Genomic DNA, 21,813 nt, shown 5'->3' with positions numbered 1-21,813 from the left:
GGGACTGATGACCTCAGATGTTAAGTCCCATAGTGCTCAGAGCCATTTGAACCATTTTTTTTGTATTCATTGAGGCGCATGCGAGGTGGAGGCGGCTTGCAAGCCCCGGGAGTCTGTCGGAGATCCCTGTCCCAAATGTGTCGGTGTAGGAGCAACAGGTGACAATAGCAGGTCGAGGGCCGCGGCACGTGACCAGCGGCGAGGTGGTGGGGGCAGGGGGAGGGGGAGGGGGAGGGGGAGGGGGAGGGGTGGCGAGAGGCGGCGCGCAGGGCGGCCGAGCAGTCCGCAGCGCGCCTCCGCCTCCGCCGCAGCCTCCGCCGCCGCCTCTGCCCCTGGTTGCTCCTGCCATGGCACGCCCGCACCATGGTGGCCGCTAGCACCACCCTCGCGTCGCTCTCTCTGCTGCTGCTGCTGCTGCTCATCCTGCCACAGGTACACGGCGCCTCCTCTCTACAACGCATTTCCGCTGTGAAGGCAAATGTCATTTATGCTGCTACCGAAGAAACAACATTTTCGCCATCGACTATAATTATTTCGTCTGTTATGCTGCTGTCAAGAGGTCAGGCCACCAAGCTGTCTGTCCACCTGCATACAGTGAACAAACATAAAACTTTTCACAAAGTAATGAGCAAAATTAGAACCCACTTTTGGTCGTAAATACTAGAACTGCAAAGTAAATTCAGAAAAGGTGTGTGAGATAATGGACAAGTTTCCAGCGAATATTTCGTCCAGCAATGGTAAAAAATTTCTGAAGTGATATCATTTCCGCCATCGATTATAATCATTGTTTATAGTCAGCCATTGACCATTTACATGGATCATTTTACTGATAACTGAGCCCTATGACTTCGTTTGTCTTTTCGCACAGCATATAACGAGTATTATTACTGTTTCTGGGGAAGACAAGTGTATATCCGCATAAACTTAGATAAAGGTTCGAATAAATTTTTAACATGCAACTGGTTGGCTGAATGTTTCCCATTCTATCCATAATGCTACGGTTCCTGATTGTTACCATGTTCGAGACTTCAAAAGCAAAGAGTCTTTTTTGAGACGGACGAGAACAACACCTCAGCGAACACCCAGTTGCTAATATTACTATCGGTGTCACCCCTACTGGTACAAGGATACTTTATTTCATTGCAGCTGTCTCAGGCAGAGGTGTATTTTCGTTTCTGCTGCAGATTTTCAACTGTTTTTACGCTGATTTTTACACCTGCCTGCCTGTCACGTGTTTTACGTTTGCCGGGCTGTACCGGCAGGCAGACATCTCTGTGGCCCGTCCTCGTGCACGTCGAATACCGCGTGACAACGGCATAACAGAGGGAACTGGCCCGTGGTTGAATATAAACAACGGCTATAGTCTATGGTGGAAATATCGTTGTTTCAGAAATTTTCTAGTCTGTTGTACATGCCAGAAGGAAAGCAGTCTACTGTTGTTCGCTAAATTACATAGTGGACTCACATTTTGCTTCGTTAATGTACAACATGTATGTACATAATATGCATCAAAATACTCGTCTGAGACTTGTCCAGTACGTTACACACATTTTCTGAATTTACTTTGCAGTATTAGTTTTTAAGACGAAAAGTGCGTCGAATATGGCAAACTGCGTTTAAATATGGCGCGAACGTCAACATTAGGGTACGGTAGAAGTTAATCTCTTACCAAAGTCTTTATTTGGCATTCGCTTTCACTCGCATCGCCATCTCGCAACCAGATTATCACCTTTCGAAGTCATCTAGATCTCGGGCTACTCTACAAGTCAATCGTCAATATTTAAAAGAGTAAAGGGAAAGGAGGGGGTGGGGAGGAATCGAATACCACACTCGAGCCTCCTCTCCAGTCTGGAGACGGGTTAGAGGCAGCTACCACATTACTCTGTCCAGTGCAAGCCTCTTTATATCTGTATCGGAGTTGTAAAACTACATTAGGCTGCTGTAGACTGTCATAAGTAAGCGTAGACTGAGTAGTTTTCCTAGTAGCCTTGGTCAGGTGAGACAATAACCACGTTACCAGAACGTTAGGTGTACTGCATACCTTTCGGGCGTTACCTCGTTTCGATCCCTATGTTTGTGTATGCAATCTGTGTCTTACTAGATTCCCATAGAAACAGGAGGCGGTGAACTGTCTAGAAGCTGAATGAGGGAACATAGAGGGCAGCATAACCTATGGAACAATTTTGTCACACATAGTTATCCTCCTATCTGTTACTTAAAAATGAACAGTATTTATAACAAAATTCAAACTGTCAATGTTTAATTCAGGTTTCATTGTCGATCTGAAACGTGAAACAGAGAGATGTAGTAATAAAGGGCAAAATTGAAAAGAAAAAAAAAACGCAAAACAAAAACATATGACACATCGTATCAATACTTCGTCGAGCCTATATGAAACATGTTTCTGTTATTCATAAACAACTTCCGCGCTTATCAATAATGACAGGAAACTCTTGCCTTTGACTATGATGAAGAACATCCTATCGACTACAAAAGAGTGGCAATAATTATATAGATTTTTTCATATTTGTGCGTGTAAACTATACTTGTATAAAAAGTAATTCCTTTGGTTACATAAAGGGGCATAAGTTACGCAATGATTTTTATTACGTATAAAAAATAATTTATATTTTGTAAGGATGTAAAATACACAACGGCTAACACTGAACGATGTGCGGTTCTACATACGTGCAAAACAAGCAAACAAACAAACAAAGCAAAAGTTGCCTCCTCCCAGTTTATCTCTCATACATTTATTTACGTTTCTTTCCCTACCAATGCTACCAATACTTCCAGTACCATACCATTACTGCGTCATTCATGTACTGTGCCAAAACTACCGAACCGCAATTTGGTAGAGCGCAACTCTACTGTATGACCACTGCATCCCACATCCACTTGACCACGACTTCTGCAGTCAAGGTCCGCCTCTATAATTTTTTCTACGTGCACATCCCTCAAAAATCAAACCGACGAGTCGTTGATTCCTCAGGATGTGTCCCATCAGTCCAAACTTCTCTATAAGACTCCTTTCACCAGAGCGTGAGTACCTCTTCATTAGTTATTCGATCCCCATAATCTTCAGCATTTTTTCTGTGACACTAGATTTCTTCCAAATCTTCTATCCTCTTCCTGTCTGTACTGTTTTATCTTCCACGATTAAGGCTACATTCCAGACAAAAATTTTGTACAACATATTTTTGGTAGGTGGTGCGTAGCAGCTGGTAAGTGTGTCAAAATAGTCACATTTGAAAGCCGCTAAGAACTGCCGATAAAATGATAAAATGATTTTTTTTTTGTTTTGTTTTCGAACACTTCATCAACTTCAGATATCACAACAGTTATTTACAGCTGCCGCTACGGCATCTTTTTTTACTGTAGCGTCAAACAGAAGCAAAGCCATCTTGCGTCAGTGAACAGTAACAAACTTCGCGTGTTGTCATAATGAAGTTTCACTTTTTCGTTTAAAAGCACTCTGTGCCAACTGCTATAAACAATTTTATGATGTCTGAAGATGGCCAGAAGAGCGAAACCGGTAATAAATAAAGATATATCTCAGCAGGTCATGACGATTTTGAAACATAACTTAATCAAACTTTCAGAAAACACTTCTGTTATTTACCACTAAACCCTCCGCCTCTGATTCTCTATTGAATCTCACGTTTAAAACAGATTCAAACGCTTGATTAAGAATGAGTTATTGCCTTAAACATATATCGTTAAGCATGTAAGCGAGAGAGAGTTTACAAAAGGCTTCAAATTGCCTTTAACGGTTGTTGGAAGTCGCTAAGTGCTCTCATTCTCAAACACTGAATGAACATAGTCTGGGTGAACTGCGCGCCGTGAGTTACGCTCGTCTTCAGATATATACAGAGTTTCTAACTGTAATACTTGACTTACCGTGTTAAGCCTTTAACACAAGTTTATAGCTCTTAATAAACAGATCTTAACAGCACTTTAATTTTTTAATTCGGTCAATAACTGTATCAGATATTGAAAATTCTTTTGCTCCTGGAAACCGTTAGATAGGAAAGCTACGACTAGAGCCGTAACCTAGCTCGGCTGTTGAGTGTAACCTCCACCCACAATAATTCACAGGAACTATCCACATCTATTTCACTACAGGATAAAGTACTACTAACAGCGGAAGACACGCCACCACCGGTTGCTTGCAATCTATCCTTTCTAAACACCGTCTGTGCCTTTGTAAAAATTTCGGCAGAATTTATCTCTGGCTTCAGCCAGCTTTCCGTACCTATAACGATTTCAGCTTCGGTGCTTTCTATCAGCGCTTGAAGTTCCAGTACTTTACCAATGCAGCTTCGACAATTTACAATTACAATACCGATTGCTCCTTGGTCCCTGCATGTCCTGACTTTGCCCCGCTTCCTTTGAGGCTGTTGCCCTTTCTGTACTTGCCCGCTTCCTTTGAGGCTGTTGCCCTTTCTGTACTTGCCCGAGGCCATCTAACCTAAAAATCGCCCAGTCCACGTCACACAACCCCTGCTACCCGTGTAGTCGCCTGCTGTGTGTAGTGGACTCCTGACCTATCCAGCGAAACCCGAAACCCCACCACCCTACGGCGCAAGTCGAGGAATCTGCAGTCCACACGGTCGCAGAACCGTCTCAGCCTCTGATTCAGACCCTCCACTCGGCCCTGTACCAAAGGTCCGCAGTCAGTCCTGTCGACGATGCTGCAGATGGTGAGCTCTGCTTTCATCCCACGAAAAACATTCGCATACGTTAACTCCTGTTCCGTTACCTCAATGTTTGCTCTGCATATCATGGCGGTAACGTCCTCCAAGTATTCGCTAGACCCAGATCCTTCCATCAGATTGCCACAGGCGATTTCGTGATTCATCGCCCCAAATCACTGTCCACTGGCGTCGCACTCTACACAAGCTCAAGCGTCGCGTAGCATTGGCTAAAGAAATGTGTGGGGCAGGAGGAGTTGCTGGAGCATTGTACTCCAGCCAGCTCCCAACGCACAGTCATTGTACTAGCTGGAGAGGTGGCAGCGCTTTGGAACTGGCGAGTGATTCCTGCTGCTGGCTTCACGCGACTCTTTACGACAACGCTGCGCCATTTCTGTCGGTCAGTGCGTGATGTCTCTCTGGTGCTGCTTCAGCTGTGGCTGTTCCCTCGCGCTTCCACTCCACTTCACCGTCGGCTTGGGCACCTCTGAAAGGCTTGAAATGTCTCTGGTGATTTGTTACTCAGGTCACGTCCAGGTATCCGCGATCCAAGTCACCGACCTCTCGTGACAGACCCCTCTGCTGCCGCTGCTTCTCTGCTGACAACACAGCACTCCCCCCCCCCCCCCTCTCCTCTTATACTGGCGGGCTAGAGAGCCTGTATACAGAGAGAGTGGCCATACGTGAAGTTGCCCGTCATTGGTTGATTAGCTTTGGCAAAAAAATGGCGCCAAACGTCTCTCGTGCTTCCTACGTTCGCCGTGCTTTTGAGTTCAGATGACTTTTGGAAACGATTAAAAGGTATTTCAATTATTGAGAGACTTGTTGTGCGTTGTACATGCATGTTCGATTTAGTTGTATATCGTTTTTAGTACGTAATTAGCGTTTGCGATCTTAAATAGGAGTTGAAGTAATGAAGCGTTTTGTGATGAAGTCCGTAGGCCTACATGTTTGAAGTAAACACGTTAGTAATTGTACAGTATTGTTTTTGACGTCTGTAATTCGTTCTGCAGACGTTCGTAAACGATACCAGGTTGTGCTGCATTTGGTTGTTCCAATAGGGGCGAAGGTGGACTTTACATGTTAGCATTTCCACGCAATGAAGAAAGGCGAAGGCAGTGGGCAGTCGCAGTCAACAGGGATGACATAAATCAAACAGGAGCCACGTGGAAACAAACCAAGTACTCTTATCTGTGCGAAGGAAGTCGTTTTTGCTTCTTACTACAAATAAAACAACTTGCAGTACACATAGTTAAATTTGAAAATAGATCTGTAAATTGGCTGTGTGAAAATTATTATAACACATTATTCTTAGGAACATAGAATTAAAATGGGATTCTGTATCTAATGTGTAAGAATTTTGCTAAGCTGCAGACGTCATAATTACGTCCTTCAGTGTCATAAGGTGTTTTTTTAAAACAGTACTGTATTGAAGATTTCCACGAGTGTCATTTGATTTCTAGGCCACTGTTAGTAATTCCAGGCAATCTGATTGTAGTTTTATAACTATTTCATTAATGCTGTTAGGGCAGGAAGTTTCCCAGATTTCTGTCTTCATTTTCTCGTGGTTGCTGAAACATTATTCGTAGTAAATAATTGTAGATACCCTTGAAGACAGTTTTTAATAGGCCTACTTACTGTGGGGTAGAAGGGATACGATAGTTTTCTTGTTATATTTGGTCGTTATTACAGTAGCCTGCATTTAACATTATCTGATTTTTGTAATCTTTTTCGTTTGTTATCTACGAGAGGTTATATATATATATATACGAAAGAAAGTCGTAAGCAGTTGTTTACTTGTGACATGCAAAAAGTTTGAAGACGTGACAAGAAGTGCTAATACGTCTCACACTTTTTGCATGTCACAAGTAAACAACTGCTTACGACTTTCATTCATCTGACGTAATACAGGTACGTTAAATCTTTAGCGTTATGCACTTCCGATACAAAACAAATGCTATACACTATGTTTTTTTATTTACGTTACTTTCATTGCAATATGTCTAGTAAACGAACTTTAAAGGAGATAAATGCAAGTAACGAATAATTTTTACAGCCACTGTATCAAATTTTCCTGTGCTGTACGTAGTAGGCTACTATGAGTATATTATAGCTGCAAAGAAAGGCATTTAACGAATGATTTCGCCATATTGTCTTGTGCTTTTGATTCGGTGAGTGTGTACTCCACTACTCCACTACTGGCCATTCAAAAGTCCCGCTCGCAGTTTGGCAGAAAAATGGCCGCCGTATCGTCCGGTTGGCCACTCTCTCCTTATACAGGCTCTCTATGGCGGGCGAGCTTCTCGTGACATCTAGTGGCCAGTTCCGCATTACATAGGTTGGTTGGTTGGTTGGTTGGCGAGAGGGGACCAAACAGCGAGGTCATCGGTCCCATCGGATGACGGAAGGGTGCGGAAGGAAATCGGCAGTGCCCTTTCAAAGGAACAATCCCGGCATTTGCTTCAAGTGATTTAGGGAAATCGTTGGAAACCTAAATCAGGACCTCTATAGTTCTGATGAGATAGCGCAGTAGAGATGCATTAGGGCGATATTGGATAACCTACTAAGATCTCTAGATAGCGCTTCACTGGACGATAGCGACAACGACTTAAATTTGTTGTTGAATTGTGGAACACATCTTTTGCTTTCTCGAAGCGGACCAAGTGTATAGGAATCAAAGGGGACGCCAGGAGCTCTAATAGCCTGCGAAATTCACCTTTCTTTGTTCGCTGAGGTGGTTTCCAAGTGCTATTGATCAGGGAGAGCGGTTTCAAGCCTTGCTGCTTACCTCCGATGCCATTCAGCAACGTCGCTTCTAAAAAAGAATGTTCAGTCCGCTACACAGCATGTGCAAGGTGGTCCATTAATCGTAACCGGGCCAAATATCTCACGAAATAAGCGTCAAACGAAGAAACCACAAAGACGAAACTTGTCTAGCTTGAAGGGGGAAATCAGATGGCGCTATGGTTGGCCCGCTAGATGGCACTGCCATAGGTCAAATGGATATCAACTGCGTTTTTTTTTTTTTTTAAATAGGAACCCTCATTTTTAATTACATATTCAAAATGGCTCTGAGCACTATGGGACTTAACATCTGAGGTCGTCAGTCCCCTAGAACTTAGAACTACTTAAACCTAACTAACCTAAGGACAGCACACACATCCATGCCCGAGGCAGGATTCGAACCTGCGACCGTAGCATTCGCGCGGTTCCGGACTGCGCTCCTAGAACCACGAGACCACCGCGGCCGGCAATTACATATTCGTCTAGTACGTAAAGAAATATGAATGTTTTAGTTGGACCACTTTCTTCGCTTTGTGATAGATGGCGCTGTAATAGTCACAAACATATGGCTCACAATTTTAGACGAACAGTTGGTAACAGGTAGGATTTTTAAATTAAAATACAGAACGTAGGTACGCCTGAACATTTTATTTCGGTTGTATGGTGCTTCGACGATCAATCCGCCTGTCATGAAATATGCTATTCAAAACCGTTTCAACCGCGCGCGAGCTATGTGCCGGACATCCATCATGTTGGAAGTACATCGCCATTCTGTCATGCAGTGAAACATCTTGTAGTAACATCGGTAGAACATTACGTAGGAAATCAGCATACATTGCACCATTTAGATTGCGATCGATAAAATGGGGGCCAATTATCCTTCCTCCCATAATGCCGCACCATACACTAACCCGCCAAGGTCGCTGATGTTCCACTCGTCGCAGCCGTCGTGGATTTTCCGTTGCCCAATAGTGCATATTATGCCGGTTTACGTTACCGCTGTTGATGAATGACGCTTCGTCGCTAAATAGAACGCGTACAAAAAATCTGTCAACGTCCCGTAATTTCTCTCGTGCCCAGTGGCAGAACTGTACACGACGTTCAAAGTCGTCGCCATGCAATTCCTGGTGCACAGAAATATGGTACGGGTGCAATCGATGTTGATGTAACATTCTCAACACCGACGTTTTTGAGATTCCCGATTCTCGCTCTATTTCTCTGCAACTGATGTGCGGATTAGCCTCGACAGCAGCTAAAACACCTGCTTGGGCATCAGGTCGTGGTTGACGTTTCACATGTGACTAAACACCTCCTGTTCCCTTAAATAACTTAACTATCTGGAGAACGGTCCGGACACTTGGAAGATGTCGTCCAGGATACAGAGCAGCAAACATAGCACACGCCCGTTGGGCATTTTGATCACAACAGCCATACATCAACACGATATCGACCTTTTCCGCAACTGGTAAACGGTCCATTTTAACACGGGTAATGTATCACGAAGCAAATACCGTCCGCACTGGCAGAATGTTACGTGATACCACGAACTTATACGTTTGTGACTATTACAGCGCCATCTACACTCCTGGAAATTGAAATAAGAACACCGTGAATTCATTGTCCCAGGAAGGGGAAACTTTATTGACACATTCCTGGGGTCAGATACATCACATGATAACACTGACAGAACCACAGGCACATAGACACAGGCAACAGAGCATGCACAATGTCGACACTAGTACAGTGTATATCCACCTTTCGCAGCAATGCAGGCTGCTATTCTCCCATGGAGACGATCGTATAGATGCTGGATGTAGTCCTGTGGAACGGCTTGCCATGCCATTTCCACCTGGCGCCTCAGTTGGACCAGCGTTCGTGCTGGACGTGCAGACCGCGTGAGACGACGCTTCATCCAGTCCCAAACATGCTCAATGGGGGACAGATCCGGAGATCTTGCTGGCCAGGGTAGTTGACTTACACCTTCTAGAGCACGTTGGGTGGCACGGGATACATGCGGACGTGCATTGTCCTGTTGGAACAGCAAGTTCCCTTGCCGGTCTAGGAATGGTAGAACGATGGGTTCGATGACGGTTTGGATGTACCGTGCACTATTCAGTGTCCCCTGGACGATCACCAGTGGTGTACGGCCAGTGTAGGAGATCGCTCCCCACACCATGATGCCGGGTGTTGGCCCTGTGTGCCTCGGTGGTATGCAGTCCTGATTGTGGCGCTCACCTGCACGGCGCCAAACACGCATACGACCATCATTGGCACCAAGACAGAAGCGACTCTCATCGCTGAAGATGACACGTCTCCATTCGTCCCTCCATTCACGCCTGTCGGGACACCACTGGAGGCGGGCTGCACGATGTTGGGGCGTGAGCGGAAGACGGCCTACCGGTGTGCAGGACCGTAGCCCAGCTTCATGGAGACGGTTACGAATGGTCCTCGCCGATACCCCAGGAGCAACAGTGTCCCTAATTTGCTGGGAAGTGGCGGTGCGGTCCCCTACGGCACTGTGTAGGATCCTACGGTCTTGGCGTGCATCCGTGCGTCGCTGTGGTCCGGTCCCAGGTCGACGGGCACGTGCACCTTCCGCCGACCACTGGCGACAACATCGATGTACTGTGGAGACCTCACGCCCCACGTGTTGAGCAATTCGGCGGTACGTCCACCCGGCCTCCCGCATGCCCACTATACGCCCTCGCTCAAAGTCCGTCAACTGCACATACGGTTCACGTCCACGCTGTCGCGGCATGCTACCAGTGTTAAAGACTGCGATGGAGCTCCGTATGCCACGGCAAACTGGCTGACACTGACGGCGGCGGTGCACAAATGCTGCGCAGCTAGCGCCATTCGACGGCCAACACCGCGGTTCCTGGTGTGTCCGCTGTGCCGTGCGTGTGATCATTGCTTGTACAGCCCTCTCGCAGTGTCCGGAGCAAGTATGGTGGGTCTGACACACCGGTGTCAATGTGTTCTTTTTTCCATTTCCAGGAGTGTATTACAAAGCGAAAAAAGTGGTCCAACTAAAACATTCACATGTCTTTACGTTCTACACGAATATTTAATAAAAAATGGGTATTTCTATTTTTAAAAACGCAGTTGATATCCGTTTGACCTATGGCAGCGCCAGCTAGCGGGCCAACCATAGCGCTATCTGGTTTCCCGCTTCTAGCTAGACAAGTTTCGTTCTTTGTAGTTTTTTAGTTTTACGATTATTTCGTGAGATATTTGGCCCGGTCACGATGAATGGACCACCCTGTATAGCTTTCTAAATACGTATCGAGATAAGTGTAGATGTGCCTATAATGCCATTCAATTATTCATGATCTTGACGAAATCGCATTTTTTTTTATGCATCCGGATAAGAGCATCTGAATTTTTACGCGTTTTGATACAACAGCTGTTTTCTGACTTTACTCTGGTTCTGCTAAATCATCAGCTTGATATTAATTATTTCCACATTAGACGTTCGAAGCAAGTTAGGATGCGTTGCCTCTCGTGTGATCCTACACCACTTCCTTAACGAAAAGAAAACACCTATCTACAGATTTGCTTGACGAAGTCTAACTAATAGCGTACTAAGGCCAACCTTTGGTACCAAAATATATTTGTCCTTCAAAAAATATATTAAAATTTGTTCGGTACCATCTGGTGACAGCAACTACAACTTATGAGACCTTCAACCCTACTGGAGTTTTTGAGAGATAAATGGATTGTCTCATTTATTGTCTCCTAGTACGAAAATGTAAAAATTCACAGTTTGCGGCCACATAAATAAAACTGCTTGTCGAATGATATTTGAGTTCACAGAGGATGTGAACCTGATGATGAATCCTATTTCCTTGGGTAATGAATCATATTTCTTGAGGCAGCGTTGATTGTTCTGTGATAGTAGGGACTCATAGCTGCAGATAATTTTACATATGAGTCCGATTTCCTCGTTAAGCACAGACTATTAGCTCGACAAGCCATTTCCAGTATTCGTCAGGCCATTCAGTTACGACCTACATACACTGTGCATTCAGTTACTAGCTACATACACTGTCCATTCAGTTACGAGCTACATACACTGTCCTGTTTTCTGAATGACATGCGACAGGGAAGCACTTGTGTGTGTGTGTGTGTGTGTGTGTGTGTGTGTGTGGTTAACTTCGTTTCACTACCGTTTGTATATGTCGTATACTTCTAACAGACTGCGAAAATAGTCCTAAATTACTCGGTGGAACATAATGCCTTGTGCTTCTATTGCTGCTTGAGAACACAGTAATGCATACAAGAATTAAGCTTTTCTAATTTTAATGCAGCTATGGTATTTTTGCTACAGAATATATATGGCAAATTTCGTGACGTAGCTCTTTTATAGCATGACAAGTACTTATGGAGCACAGTCATACTGAATAGGGGGATTTTTATTTTGTAGTTGCAGCTCTTTGAATGTCACGCCTCTAGGAAGTCTAGAATAGTGACAGTGGCGTAACATCGTACATCGGATGCCCTCTCGTACCTATCTGGACGGCGCACCATTCAAATGGTCACAGAAGCAGCACAATGTAGTTTTGCCCCGCAATCCCTGTCAGGCCTGCAAAGAGTTACGTCACAGCATTTGTCTCGTGCAGATCTGATGTCCTGACACAAAAATGGCATAGTTCCTTAAAAAAAAATTTGTGACTGTATTTAGGTTGTGAGGTGACCGGTGCTGCGCCTCGATCAATACGAGAACAACTACAACCTCTGCAAGGTGCGCCAATGTGCAATTATGCGTCCCTGGGTTTAACTGTGAGTTTTACGGCTGTTTGTTTTTGAGTGGAGTGTCCATATGTGGTCGGTTGCGAGAAAACCAAGTAGTGTGCTGAACTTTGCGGTCGCGTGTCGGAAGAATGCTGAAAAGCACCTCTCACGTAGGAAATGTTATCCGAGACTGAAGCATTCACGAAAGTTGAAGTTTTATTCCGATCACGTGCCATGATTCTATTACTATGATTAAATTACTATGATTCAGTAACACTAGTAGTGGCACGTCAATGAACTTCACCCAACAGGTCATTAAGTAATACTAGTGATGAAACAATGCGTCATCGTCAAGCAGAAGGCAATTATCAACAAGTGAGCAAAGCGAGATGGAGCCTTACAAGCTTTAACGCTAGGAACCGAGCAGAGTTCTGCGTACTCAGTGGCATGAATAATTACACGTCTGGTACATTTAGGATTTAGGGTGTAATTTGTACTACTATGTGACGACAGTGACGAATTCATGGATTTTACAATCTGACGCCAACGGTTTTATGTCGCCTAATGTGACGTTGTAAACGCTTTTATGACCCTGATGATGGTCCGTGGACCGAAACTGTTTGTTAAACAAAGAAATTTTGTCAGCAGCTCTTGGTGGCAATCACGATGTTCTTCCCCATTTAACGTTGGTTCTAGAAACCTTCTGCCTGGGCTTCCTCTAGATAGTACGCGTCTGTCTTCGAGCGTCTTCCAGATCAGATCTTTCAGTGCCGCCTTGCACATTCGTTCCGCAGGAGGTTGTTTTCGTCGGTAGATCGGACTTTGACAGGTGACGTTTCAGCTTTAGCCGAACTAGACGAAAATACCTACGGTTATTTCCTGTAAGAGAATGCGTGCTATACGACTTTTTTATGAAGATAATTCCTACCACTGAAAACACCTGGAAATACTAGCACAGACGCTCTGGCGATGTTTGAGTTCTCGCATTCTCGTGCATGAAATAACCGTGCGTCATTTCGCCTAGATGTTTGTTCCAGCAAAAAAGGTTCGAGTAAAAGAAGTTATGGTTTGGGGAAAAAGATCGGTTGAGTAATTGGTGTTGTACTGACTGCACGCCACACTCTTGTTTTCACATCAAGCAGAGGTTCCAGATGTAAGTGGTGACGATTGTTTTGCGAGATCATTAATCAGCTTGTAAGGCTCATCTCGTCTTGACAATTACCCTCCTGCCTGACGATGATGGAGTCTTTCATCGTCAGTGTTATTTAATGATCTGTTGGGTGAAGTTCTTTAAGCACAATGGATTGATATGCCACTATGAGTTTTTTTGTCCCTTGTCGAAAGATGTTATTGAATAACAGCAATAAAACATGCCACGAGACTCGGATACTCAACGATCACACTCTGTTCTCATCCACCAACGACTTCGCCTCTCTCTTTATGTGCTTAAATTTTTGAGCATTAATCATATCAATACAGTTTCCTCGTCACTAGACATAGAGTAGTAGACGGGTTAGACGAAAATAAGAAAAAAAAAATAATGAAATGTATGTGTGGTGTTACTGTCCGGATGTGTACGTGTCTGAATATTGTAACACATAACTCTGGTTCTTGTAAACTGTTCTCCTGTTCCATCTAGATGGTACCTGTAGACCGGCACAATTATTCAGTTCGTCATCCGTAGCTTCTGAAACAGTTCTCACAGGACGTACAACTGGGCTGAAATGAGAATATCCCAAATGTGTACCAACGGCGATTTATCGTTCCTTGTTGTGTTACCGGTAGGATTTTTATAGCATATAATCACTATGTGTTCCATTTCCTTCAGTTTACTCGTTCTCGTATACTCTGATTATAAATCTTATTTTATTTCGAATCAGTCTTTTGTTAATCGACTATTACATCGTACCTGGATACCATGTAAGTTAATGCCTACCACGAACTGTACAAACCAACCGTTATATAACGTTTCCTGTGCTTGCTGTATGATGTATGAGAATGTGTCGAAAGACAATGAATTAAAAAAAAAAAAAGTTGGCCGGAAGACCCAACTGGGGTTGTTCGGCTGCCTGGTGCAAATCTCTCTATCCGACTGCCGCAGTAATGGGGAGCAAAACACCACGCTAATACCGGAACAAACAGAAGGGAAACGGCGAACCAGGGCCTGCCAGAGCTTCATCGCCCGTGACATCTGATGTGCATCCACAGGAAGCGGAGTTCGTGCCAAGGCCGTCTAGGGACAAAATTGCTCAATCGAGGACATATTAAGTGAGTTTGCAGTAGAACTACAGCAAGGCTTGTCTCATTGATCAAGCAGAAGCTCTACCCATTTGCATTTGAACTCACCTGCTTGGAAGGGAAAACTGTTGCCTTAAGAGAGGAAAATTCAAGACTGCAGAGATCGATGACCGAGCGAAATATGTGCAGACTGAGGCACTGAAACATCAAATCACGAAGTTACAGGAGGAAAATACGAGGAAGGTGAAGGAAACTGCTACGTGGCTTAATCTCCAAAAACTTCATGCAGCAGTAATCAGTAAAGATCCAAAGATCCAAAAGGCAAAAGTTTAACGGGCAACCATTGTCTTCATTAAGTCGACATGGAACAAGCGCTCCAAAACAGTCATGGACGCATCAACCAGCCAGATCAGCAAATTAACTCTCTCGGAACAACTGCCAACACAATCATTGTTGAGACAGTCTCACAGGAAGACTGTCAAAAACTAACAGAGGGAGCCAACACCATAAAGGAAACAAAATGTGTGAAGCTACGAAAAAGAAAGTTATTGCTAGCAGTCTATCAAGTGCCAGACACTTGCAGTGATGCCGGCCGGTGTGGCCGTGCGGTTCTGTGCGCTTCAATCTGGAACCGCGTGACCGCTACGCTCGCAGGTTCGAACCTGCCTCGGGCATGGATGTGTGTGATGTCCTTAGGTTAGTTAGGTTTAATTAGTTCTAAGTTCTAGGCGACTGATAACCTCTGGAGGTAAGTCGCATAGTGCTCAGAGCCAGCCACTTGCAGTGATGAAGAATTTCTCGAATGGCTATATCAACAAAGATGTGGAACTGAATGTTAAGACTGGACCAAGGGGTAAAGGGTCTTCACATAACATTCTTGAGATTAGCCCCACTGTGAGAAAAACCCCTCAACAAAAAAAACAGAGTTTCCCTCGAATACCAGTCATTTCCAGTCAAAGACTACAGTGCTGTAAGGCAATGCCTTAAGTACTATGATCTAGGCCATTCCACAAAAAGCTGCAGGAGCAACGAAATCGTTCTCGCAGAATGTGGCAAAAACGGACACAAAAAAGCAGAATGTACATCTAGGGATGCCCCCATCTGTGTGCCACGGTGTAAAAGAAACAAAAAATATGACGAAAGCAAGGGTGGCGAGTGCCCAATGTATAGAATGTTGTACGATAGACTGATTAACTCCACTGAGTATGGCCTTAGTGGGGTGTACCAAATATTACGACTGACACTCAGTTACAAAACAGAACCAACTACTATGCGAACACAAGAGAAGGCACTGGAACATAACATTCTTGTGATTAGCCACCACATGGAACATAAATTCTGACATTAAACACCAACAGTCCAAGCTGCATTATCTGGAGATAGTCCAGAGAGCGGCGATGGAAACCACACAAGGGAATAAGGACTCAACATGGTCCACCAACACCAAACAGACAAACAGACCAGTGTTAACATAACTAAACCCACTAACTAGGATAAAATAATTATGATAGACCTACCCTTTTGTCATTTGTCTTCTGTCTTTTATTTTACATCTTTTGCTATGTATATATAGAATAGGCAGAGAAGGCAGAATACTTCTAAATAGTTTACACATTTGTAAGATGCTCATAACTCTAACTCAATAAACTGAGACAACTAATAATACTGTATTAAAGCTAGTAAGAATTTTTCCATTACAATAAGCTAGCATAAAATTTCTGCTACTTAACACAATGCGAAGTTTACTTGAAGCTGAGGAAATCTCAAAAATTGCTCGAGACCTAAGAGTTGATGAGCTCTGTATTCAGGAGCCTTATGTGAAACAAGGTAGACTGTCATGTTTTCCTACCAGGACAGTATCCATAAGTGCTATCACTCATGCCATGGCTGCAATAGTCGTCCCAAAATCGGAGTGGAAGGTTGTCAAAGTTAACCAATTGTGCAACAAACACCTTTTAACCATAGAGATCTCCAATGGGAATGAAACCTGAGTAGTCTCATACCTATATGCTCAATATTGCCACAGAATTGAAGCCTTCATAACACTTGTCCACCGCGGTGCTCGTAGTCACAACATCAAGTTACGACACCTGAAGGTGGGCGTATAAGAGCCCGAAACTGGTCGTGTCCTAAATAAAAGAACCTTACAACTGCAGCGGTATTTTCAACCTCTGGTATAATGCTCAGTTGCGGATGTTCCTCCGACAGGATTGTTTGAACAAATTAATAGTTCCATTTGACATCAATGCCAAGTCCACCCTGTAGGATTCTGACAGGACAAATGACAGAGAGACCGACGAATGACGTCATACAAGAAGTAGGTCTACTCGTTATGAACACAGAGGGTCACCCTCCAGCATACTCAAGGTTCAAATGGCTCTGAGCACTATGGGACTTAACTGCTGAGGTCATTATTCCCCTATAACTTAGAACTACTTAAACCTAACTAACCTAAGGACATCACACACGTCCATGCCCGAGGCAGAATTCGAACCTGCGACCGTAGCGGTCGCGTGGTTCCAGACTGTAGCGCCTAGAACCGCTCGGACACTCCGGTCGGCGATTATAGGAGAAAGCACCCGTAAATATGCAGTCGCAATAATAACACAGGCCAACGATGAAAAAACTTTTTTGCTCAAAATATCTTATTCTTATGTTTTTTTAGGGTGGGGAATCCTAATACGATACTTAAAAAACTGTATCACCCACCATTTCTTGACATTTTACAGTTCAATTTATTAAATTAAGCGATTTTTTAAAGAATTTAACAGCTTTTATACAGTTGAAGTAATTTAAAAAGGAGGTGTCATGAAGGTCGACCCTATTTTTGTGTTAACAGATGGTGTTTTGTTTACTGTCAACCTAACCTCACTGTTCACGTGCTCAGTACAGTGTCTAATCGCGGTTGTAAAAACCCTTCCGACAGTTTTTGTTATATTTGTGGTGAATTTGTGATTAAAAAAACCAAAGAAACATTACAGACTTTGTGGAAAAGGTTTATCTAATTTGGATCTAAACTTGGTGATCAAGATAAATCTTGGGCGCAACACACATGTTATGTGTGTGTTGTAGATCTGAGAAAATAGTTCAAAAAGGAGAAAAAAGCCTTCGTATTTGCTGTTGCTATGATATGGAGGGTGCCAAGAAATCATTCTGATGATTGCTATTTTTGTAGTGTTGATATTACTGATCACAATTCGAAAAACAAGAAGGTAACAAGCTACCCTGACCTTCTGTCCACCAGTAGGGTATGGTGTAGATTTTCCGTTTCCTGAACAACCAGATGATTTAAATTCTATTCCAACAGCAGTGTTTTCTGATGTACAATCTGATTTACATGAACCAGATGATGATGAATTTCACTGTAATACAGAAAGTCTAGAGCCCAAATTGTTTACTCAGACCGAGCTTAACGAGCTGGTTAAGGATGTGGGCTTAACGAAGGAAAAAGCTGAATTGCTTGGCTCTACATTAAAAGAACTGAATTTATTGGCAGTTGGAATCAGCATATACATGTATAGAAAGACAGAGCAGCAATTCTCCAAGTTTTTTCAACAATAAGGTGATCTAGTGTACGGCTCAGACATTCCCAGTCTGGTATTGAATACAAAGTGGAAAACTGGAGGCTGTTTATTGATTAATCCAAAACTAGTTTAAAGGCTGTTTTATTACTCAATGGTAACATGTATGCATCTATACCTGTTGGACATTCTGTACATATGAGAGAAAGCTACGAAAACCTATAAATAGTGCTAAATAAAATAGGCTATTCTGCTCATGGTTGGATGATATGTGGCGATCTAAAAGTAACATGCATGCTCCTTGGTTAGCAAGGTGGCTTTACCAACAGTGTTGGACTCTACATTCTGTACAGTGGCGAATGGGCAGTCGTAAAGTGATCAAACAGATATCCAAGGGATACCCACAGGAATCAATAAGTTGTCCCATCTCCTGGGACATCAGCATTGAGCCACTCCCACAGGTGACGGATGCCAATAATAGAATTGATGGTTTGGTGGCATACGCTGATGATTTACTTGTCATGATCTCAGCAGATACAAGATTACAGTTAGAGGAAAGAGCCAGTGGCACACTGTCAGAGTATCACGATGGTTCAACCAACACAAGCTTGCACTAGAAAAAACTAAACCACATATATTTTAATGAAAGTTTCTCAGAAGGGAGACAGTTCCGTTGAACTTATCGACACCAACATCAAAGGAACAATAGTCACACAATTCCTGTTGGTACATGCTGATGAACGACAGAACTTTAATGTATATTGTAAAAGAAAATCAGAAAAATTTTTACACAAGCTGGCGCGAATAAATACGTAAAAATACAGAGTCTCGGCTAAAACAATAAAAACGTATCACTGTGCTCTATTTGAGTGGATAATGAGCTCTGCAGCCAGCAGGTGGACACACCGTCTTGCCTGAGTGACGAACGTAGCAGCTGTCATACGTGGACAAAGGAGTGTGCTACTACGGCTATCTGGAGCATTTGGCACCACTTCAGTGGATGGACTATGTGTGGCGCTACGTATTTACATCATAGACAATTAAATTTCGAGTTGCAATGTACTGGCTTGAGTTAGGAAGATAGGGCAAGATCACTGCAATAACAGGTGTACGAATCGAAGACAAGCATCAACTAAAACGGTGGCGAATTGACTCCTGGCAAACGGAATGGGAATCAAGCGACAAGAGGCGACGGGTATATGAAATAATCCCCAGTATTAGGGAGAGGCTAAGGATGAGCCACATTGGCTGGGCATTGTCCATATCCAACTCATCTACGTCGCGTGAACAAAAGGCGGACAAAAATATACACATGTGGAGAAGAAGGATCCCAGAGCATGTGGTTCTACAGTGTAGAAATTACAGGGACACAAGATAGGCGAATGACTTCAACTTACCTGCAGATGAAAGATTATGCATTGTTGTCCGACACACTGAACACTGGCGAACATTAAACAGTCTAAGAGACATTATTTTAAAGTTGACGCTTCAAGATCTTTGACGATGTCGACCACGAAGGAATTACTAGAATAGATGTCACAAAATTCAGAATAATACAAAATGAAAGATTGTAACCTCGCAACTCAGTATTGCACATCTATCATTGCAATCATTGCAGAAGCTATCACTGCAGCTACTACATAAGCATAATAATATAAAAAAGTTTACACCATGAAACACTGTACTTCAGTACCGCACACTTATAGAATATCGAGTAAGCATGAAACACTGTAATTCATCACTGCATCTTGATAGAATATAATGTATGGATCTACCATGTAAGCCACTAAGAAACGTACATTTTTAGATTCAGGTTAGGGTAATTATCGAGCCATTGATAGGAAACACTACCGCTAACAATATTTGAAAAACAAGATGAAATTGTAAGTCTGTCTGTCTGTAAATCTTAGGTAATATTGAGAAAGCATGTCTGTAAGGAAAAAATATGTTTCAGCGCTTTAGACAAAATTATAATGTTATTCAAAGATTGTAATATTATTACGGTTACGTATGTCATAATTCTCACCACTTCCTGTCATCTATTTCTTCTTCTTAAAGTAATATTTATTTTATATTTTCCAATTTCCTCATTTTTATAATATTTCCAAGGTAAATAACGCTGCAGATAGTGAACAAAGAGATGGAAGATAGGTTAAAAAGAGGGATACTGGTATGGCCCGCCTCCACGTGGCGGTACACGACCAACGGTGTGCGTGGTTGTGGGGGCCGGAGAATACTGTTATGTACAAGCAGACACAGCGGCTAAGAGGCCATACGACCCATCGTAAGAAATTAGGCGGTGGGTCAGAAAACAGCTGCAGCACACGAAAGAAAAGTATCTGACGCCTCTTCAGCAGCTTGGGCGTCTTTGTGATGAAGACGGTACGAAATGATTAGGAAAACAAAAACATCCAGTCCCCGAGCGAAGAAAAACCCGACCTGGCTGTGAATCGAATCCGAGACACTGTAATAAATAGGCGCCAGTTGTGGACACTATTAAACAAACCGATGCAGATGATGCGGGAACATGACAAATGTTTCCCGCGAGTGTTGCCAGATACATAACAAGAAACAATGTTGCAGACTTGTTCCCAACTGCACAGGAAACGTGTTTGCAACGGAAAACATGTCTCCAGCGCCAGTGTGGGAGCGGCGTTAGGCACGTCTCAATACGCGAGGTACCGGGTTCGAGTCCTGGTCAGACAAGCAGTTTTAATGTAGCAGGACATTTCGTAACAGTGCACACTATGCCGCTCGATGAAAGATCCTTCCTGCCTATACGTTCCTTATCGCTATTCAGAAAGCCTGCCTAACTGTCCGTGGGGGCGACGCCGCTGTGTCGCCGTGCCATGGGGGTTGTCGTGCACCAAGCAGAATTTCGTGAGCTGGCTGCGGGCGTTTGTGGTGACACCAACAGCACGATTAAGCCGTCGCGAGACTACGGCCGGGGGGAACTGTTTCCTTCCAGCTCATTAGGATCTACAGTCCTTACCAGACAGACTTGCTCATGGCAGTGGCGACGGGACGACGTAAACTATGCTCGCAAAGCCCGGCGGGAATGCAGTTCGCCTTTTCCGACTAGATTAACATCGCGGACAAGTCAGGTGATTTTGTCCCACCGAACCACCGAATGTGATACAAGATTTTCAAGAGGATCAGTTACAGCAACAATGTGGAATCATATCAGCAGTTGTTATATTATTCGCAATTTGCACAAGGAACGACATCATGGAACCACCAAAAGATGATGTAATGAATTTTTAGACACAGACAGCTAGTTTAGACCAAGGACCGTCTTCAAGTCACTGATTAACACTACAAAAAGATGCATTAATATTACAAGAAGAAGAATTAACATCTGGCTTCAGGAACACGAGTTGTTGTTGTCTGGGAAACACAGACAAATCAAAGTAGTAGGTTATAAATAGGCAGTAGTAGATCGCGCACTGGGACCACGGAACCACGAAATTCGTTTCTGCAGCACTATGCTTTTATCAAGATCCATCATTACAGTGCAGAGGCCATAGAGATTCATAAGCCCAAAAACAAGATTAAGAGGCAAGACGGTGGATTGAAACCAAGTAAGTCGTGGGCCTTAGTGCCAAATTAACCAATCAGCGCCGTTCCTCCCCACTACAAGCTCCGTGACACACGGTGGCGCGAATCCGCGTTAGCCAGCAGCCTCGTGACGTCCAACCCAAGTGTCGCGCGGTTACGCGTAAAGGATTCGCTCAGCTGCTTTAAAAATGCAACTTGGGTGCGATGGTACCCCAGCATTAGGAGAAGAAACATTCCTCACAGACATATGCCCTTGTCCACGGCCTAATGCAAGTAAAAAATAA

General features: G+C 43.6%; 1 protein-coding gene across 1 annotated transcript in view; it reads left to right on the top strand.

The window, feature by feature from the left end:
• Nucleotides 1-297: 297 nt before the first annotated feature.
• The window catches only part of LOC126413291 (uncharacterized), a 212,003-nt gene continuing 190,487 nt past the window's right edge, over nucleotides 298-21,813 (top strand). The window contains exon 1 of the mRNA XM_050083192.1: nucleotides 298-432. Within this exon, the coding sequence (XP_049939149.1) occupies nucleotides 364-432 (69 nt within the window). The 5' untranslated portion in view covers nucleotides 298-363. The remainder of the gene's footprint in view (nucleotides 433-21,813) is intronic.

The sequence above is a fragment of the Schistocerca serialis genome, chromosome 7 (genome assembly GCF_023864345.2).
Source record: "Schistocerca serialis cubense isolate TAMUIC-IGC-003099 chromosome 7, iqSchSeri2.2, whole genome shotgun sequence".
NCBI classification, from domain to species: domain Eukaryota; kingdom Metazoa; phylum Arthropoda; class Insecta; order Orthoptera; family Acrididae; genus Schistocerca; species Schistocerca serialis.
The sequence above is the reverse complement of the archived record's forward strand: the minus strand, read 5'-3'. Positions and strand labels throughout refer to the sequence as shown.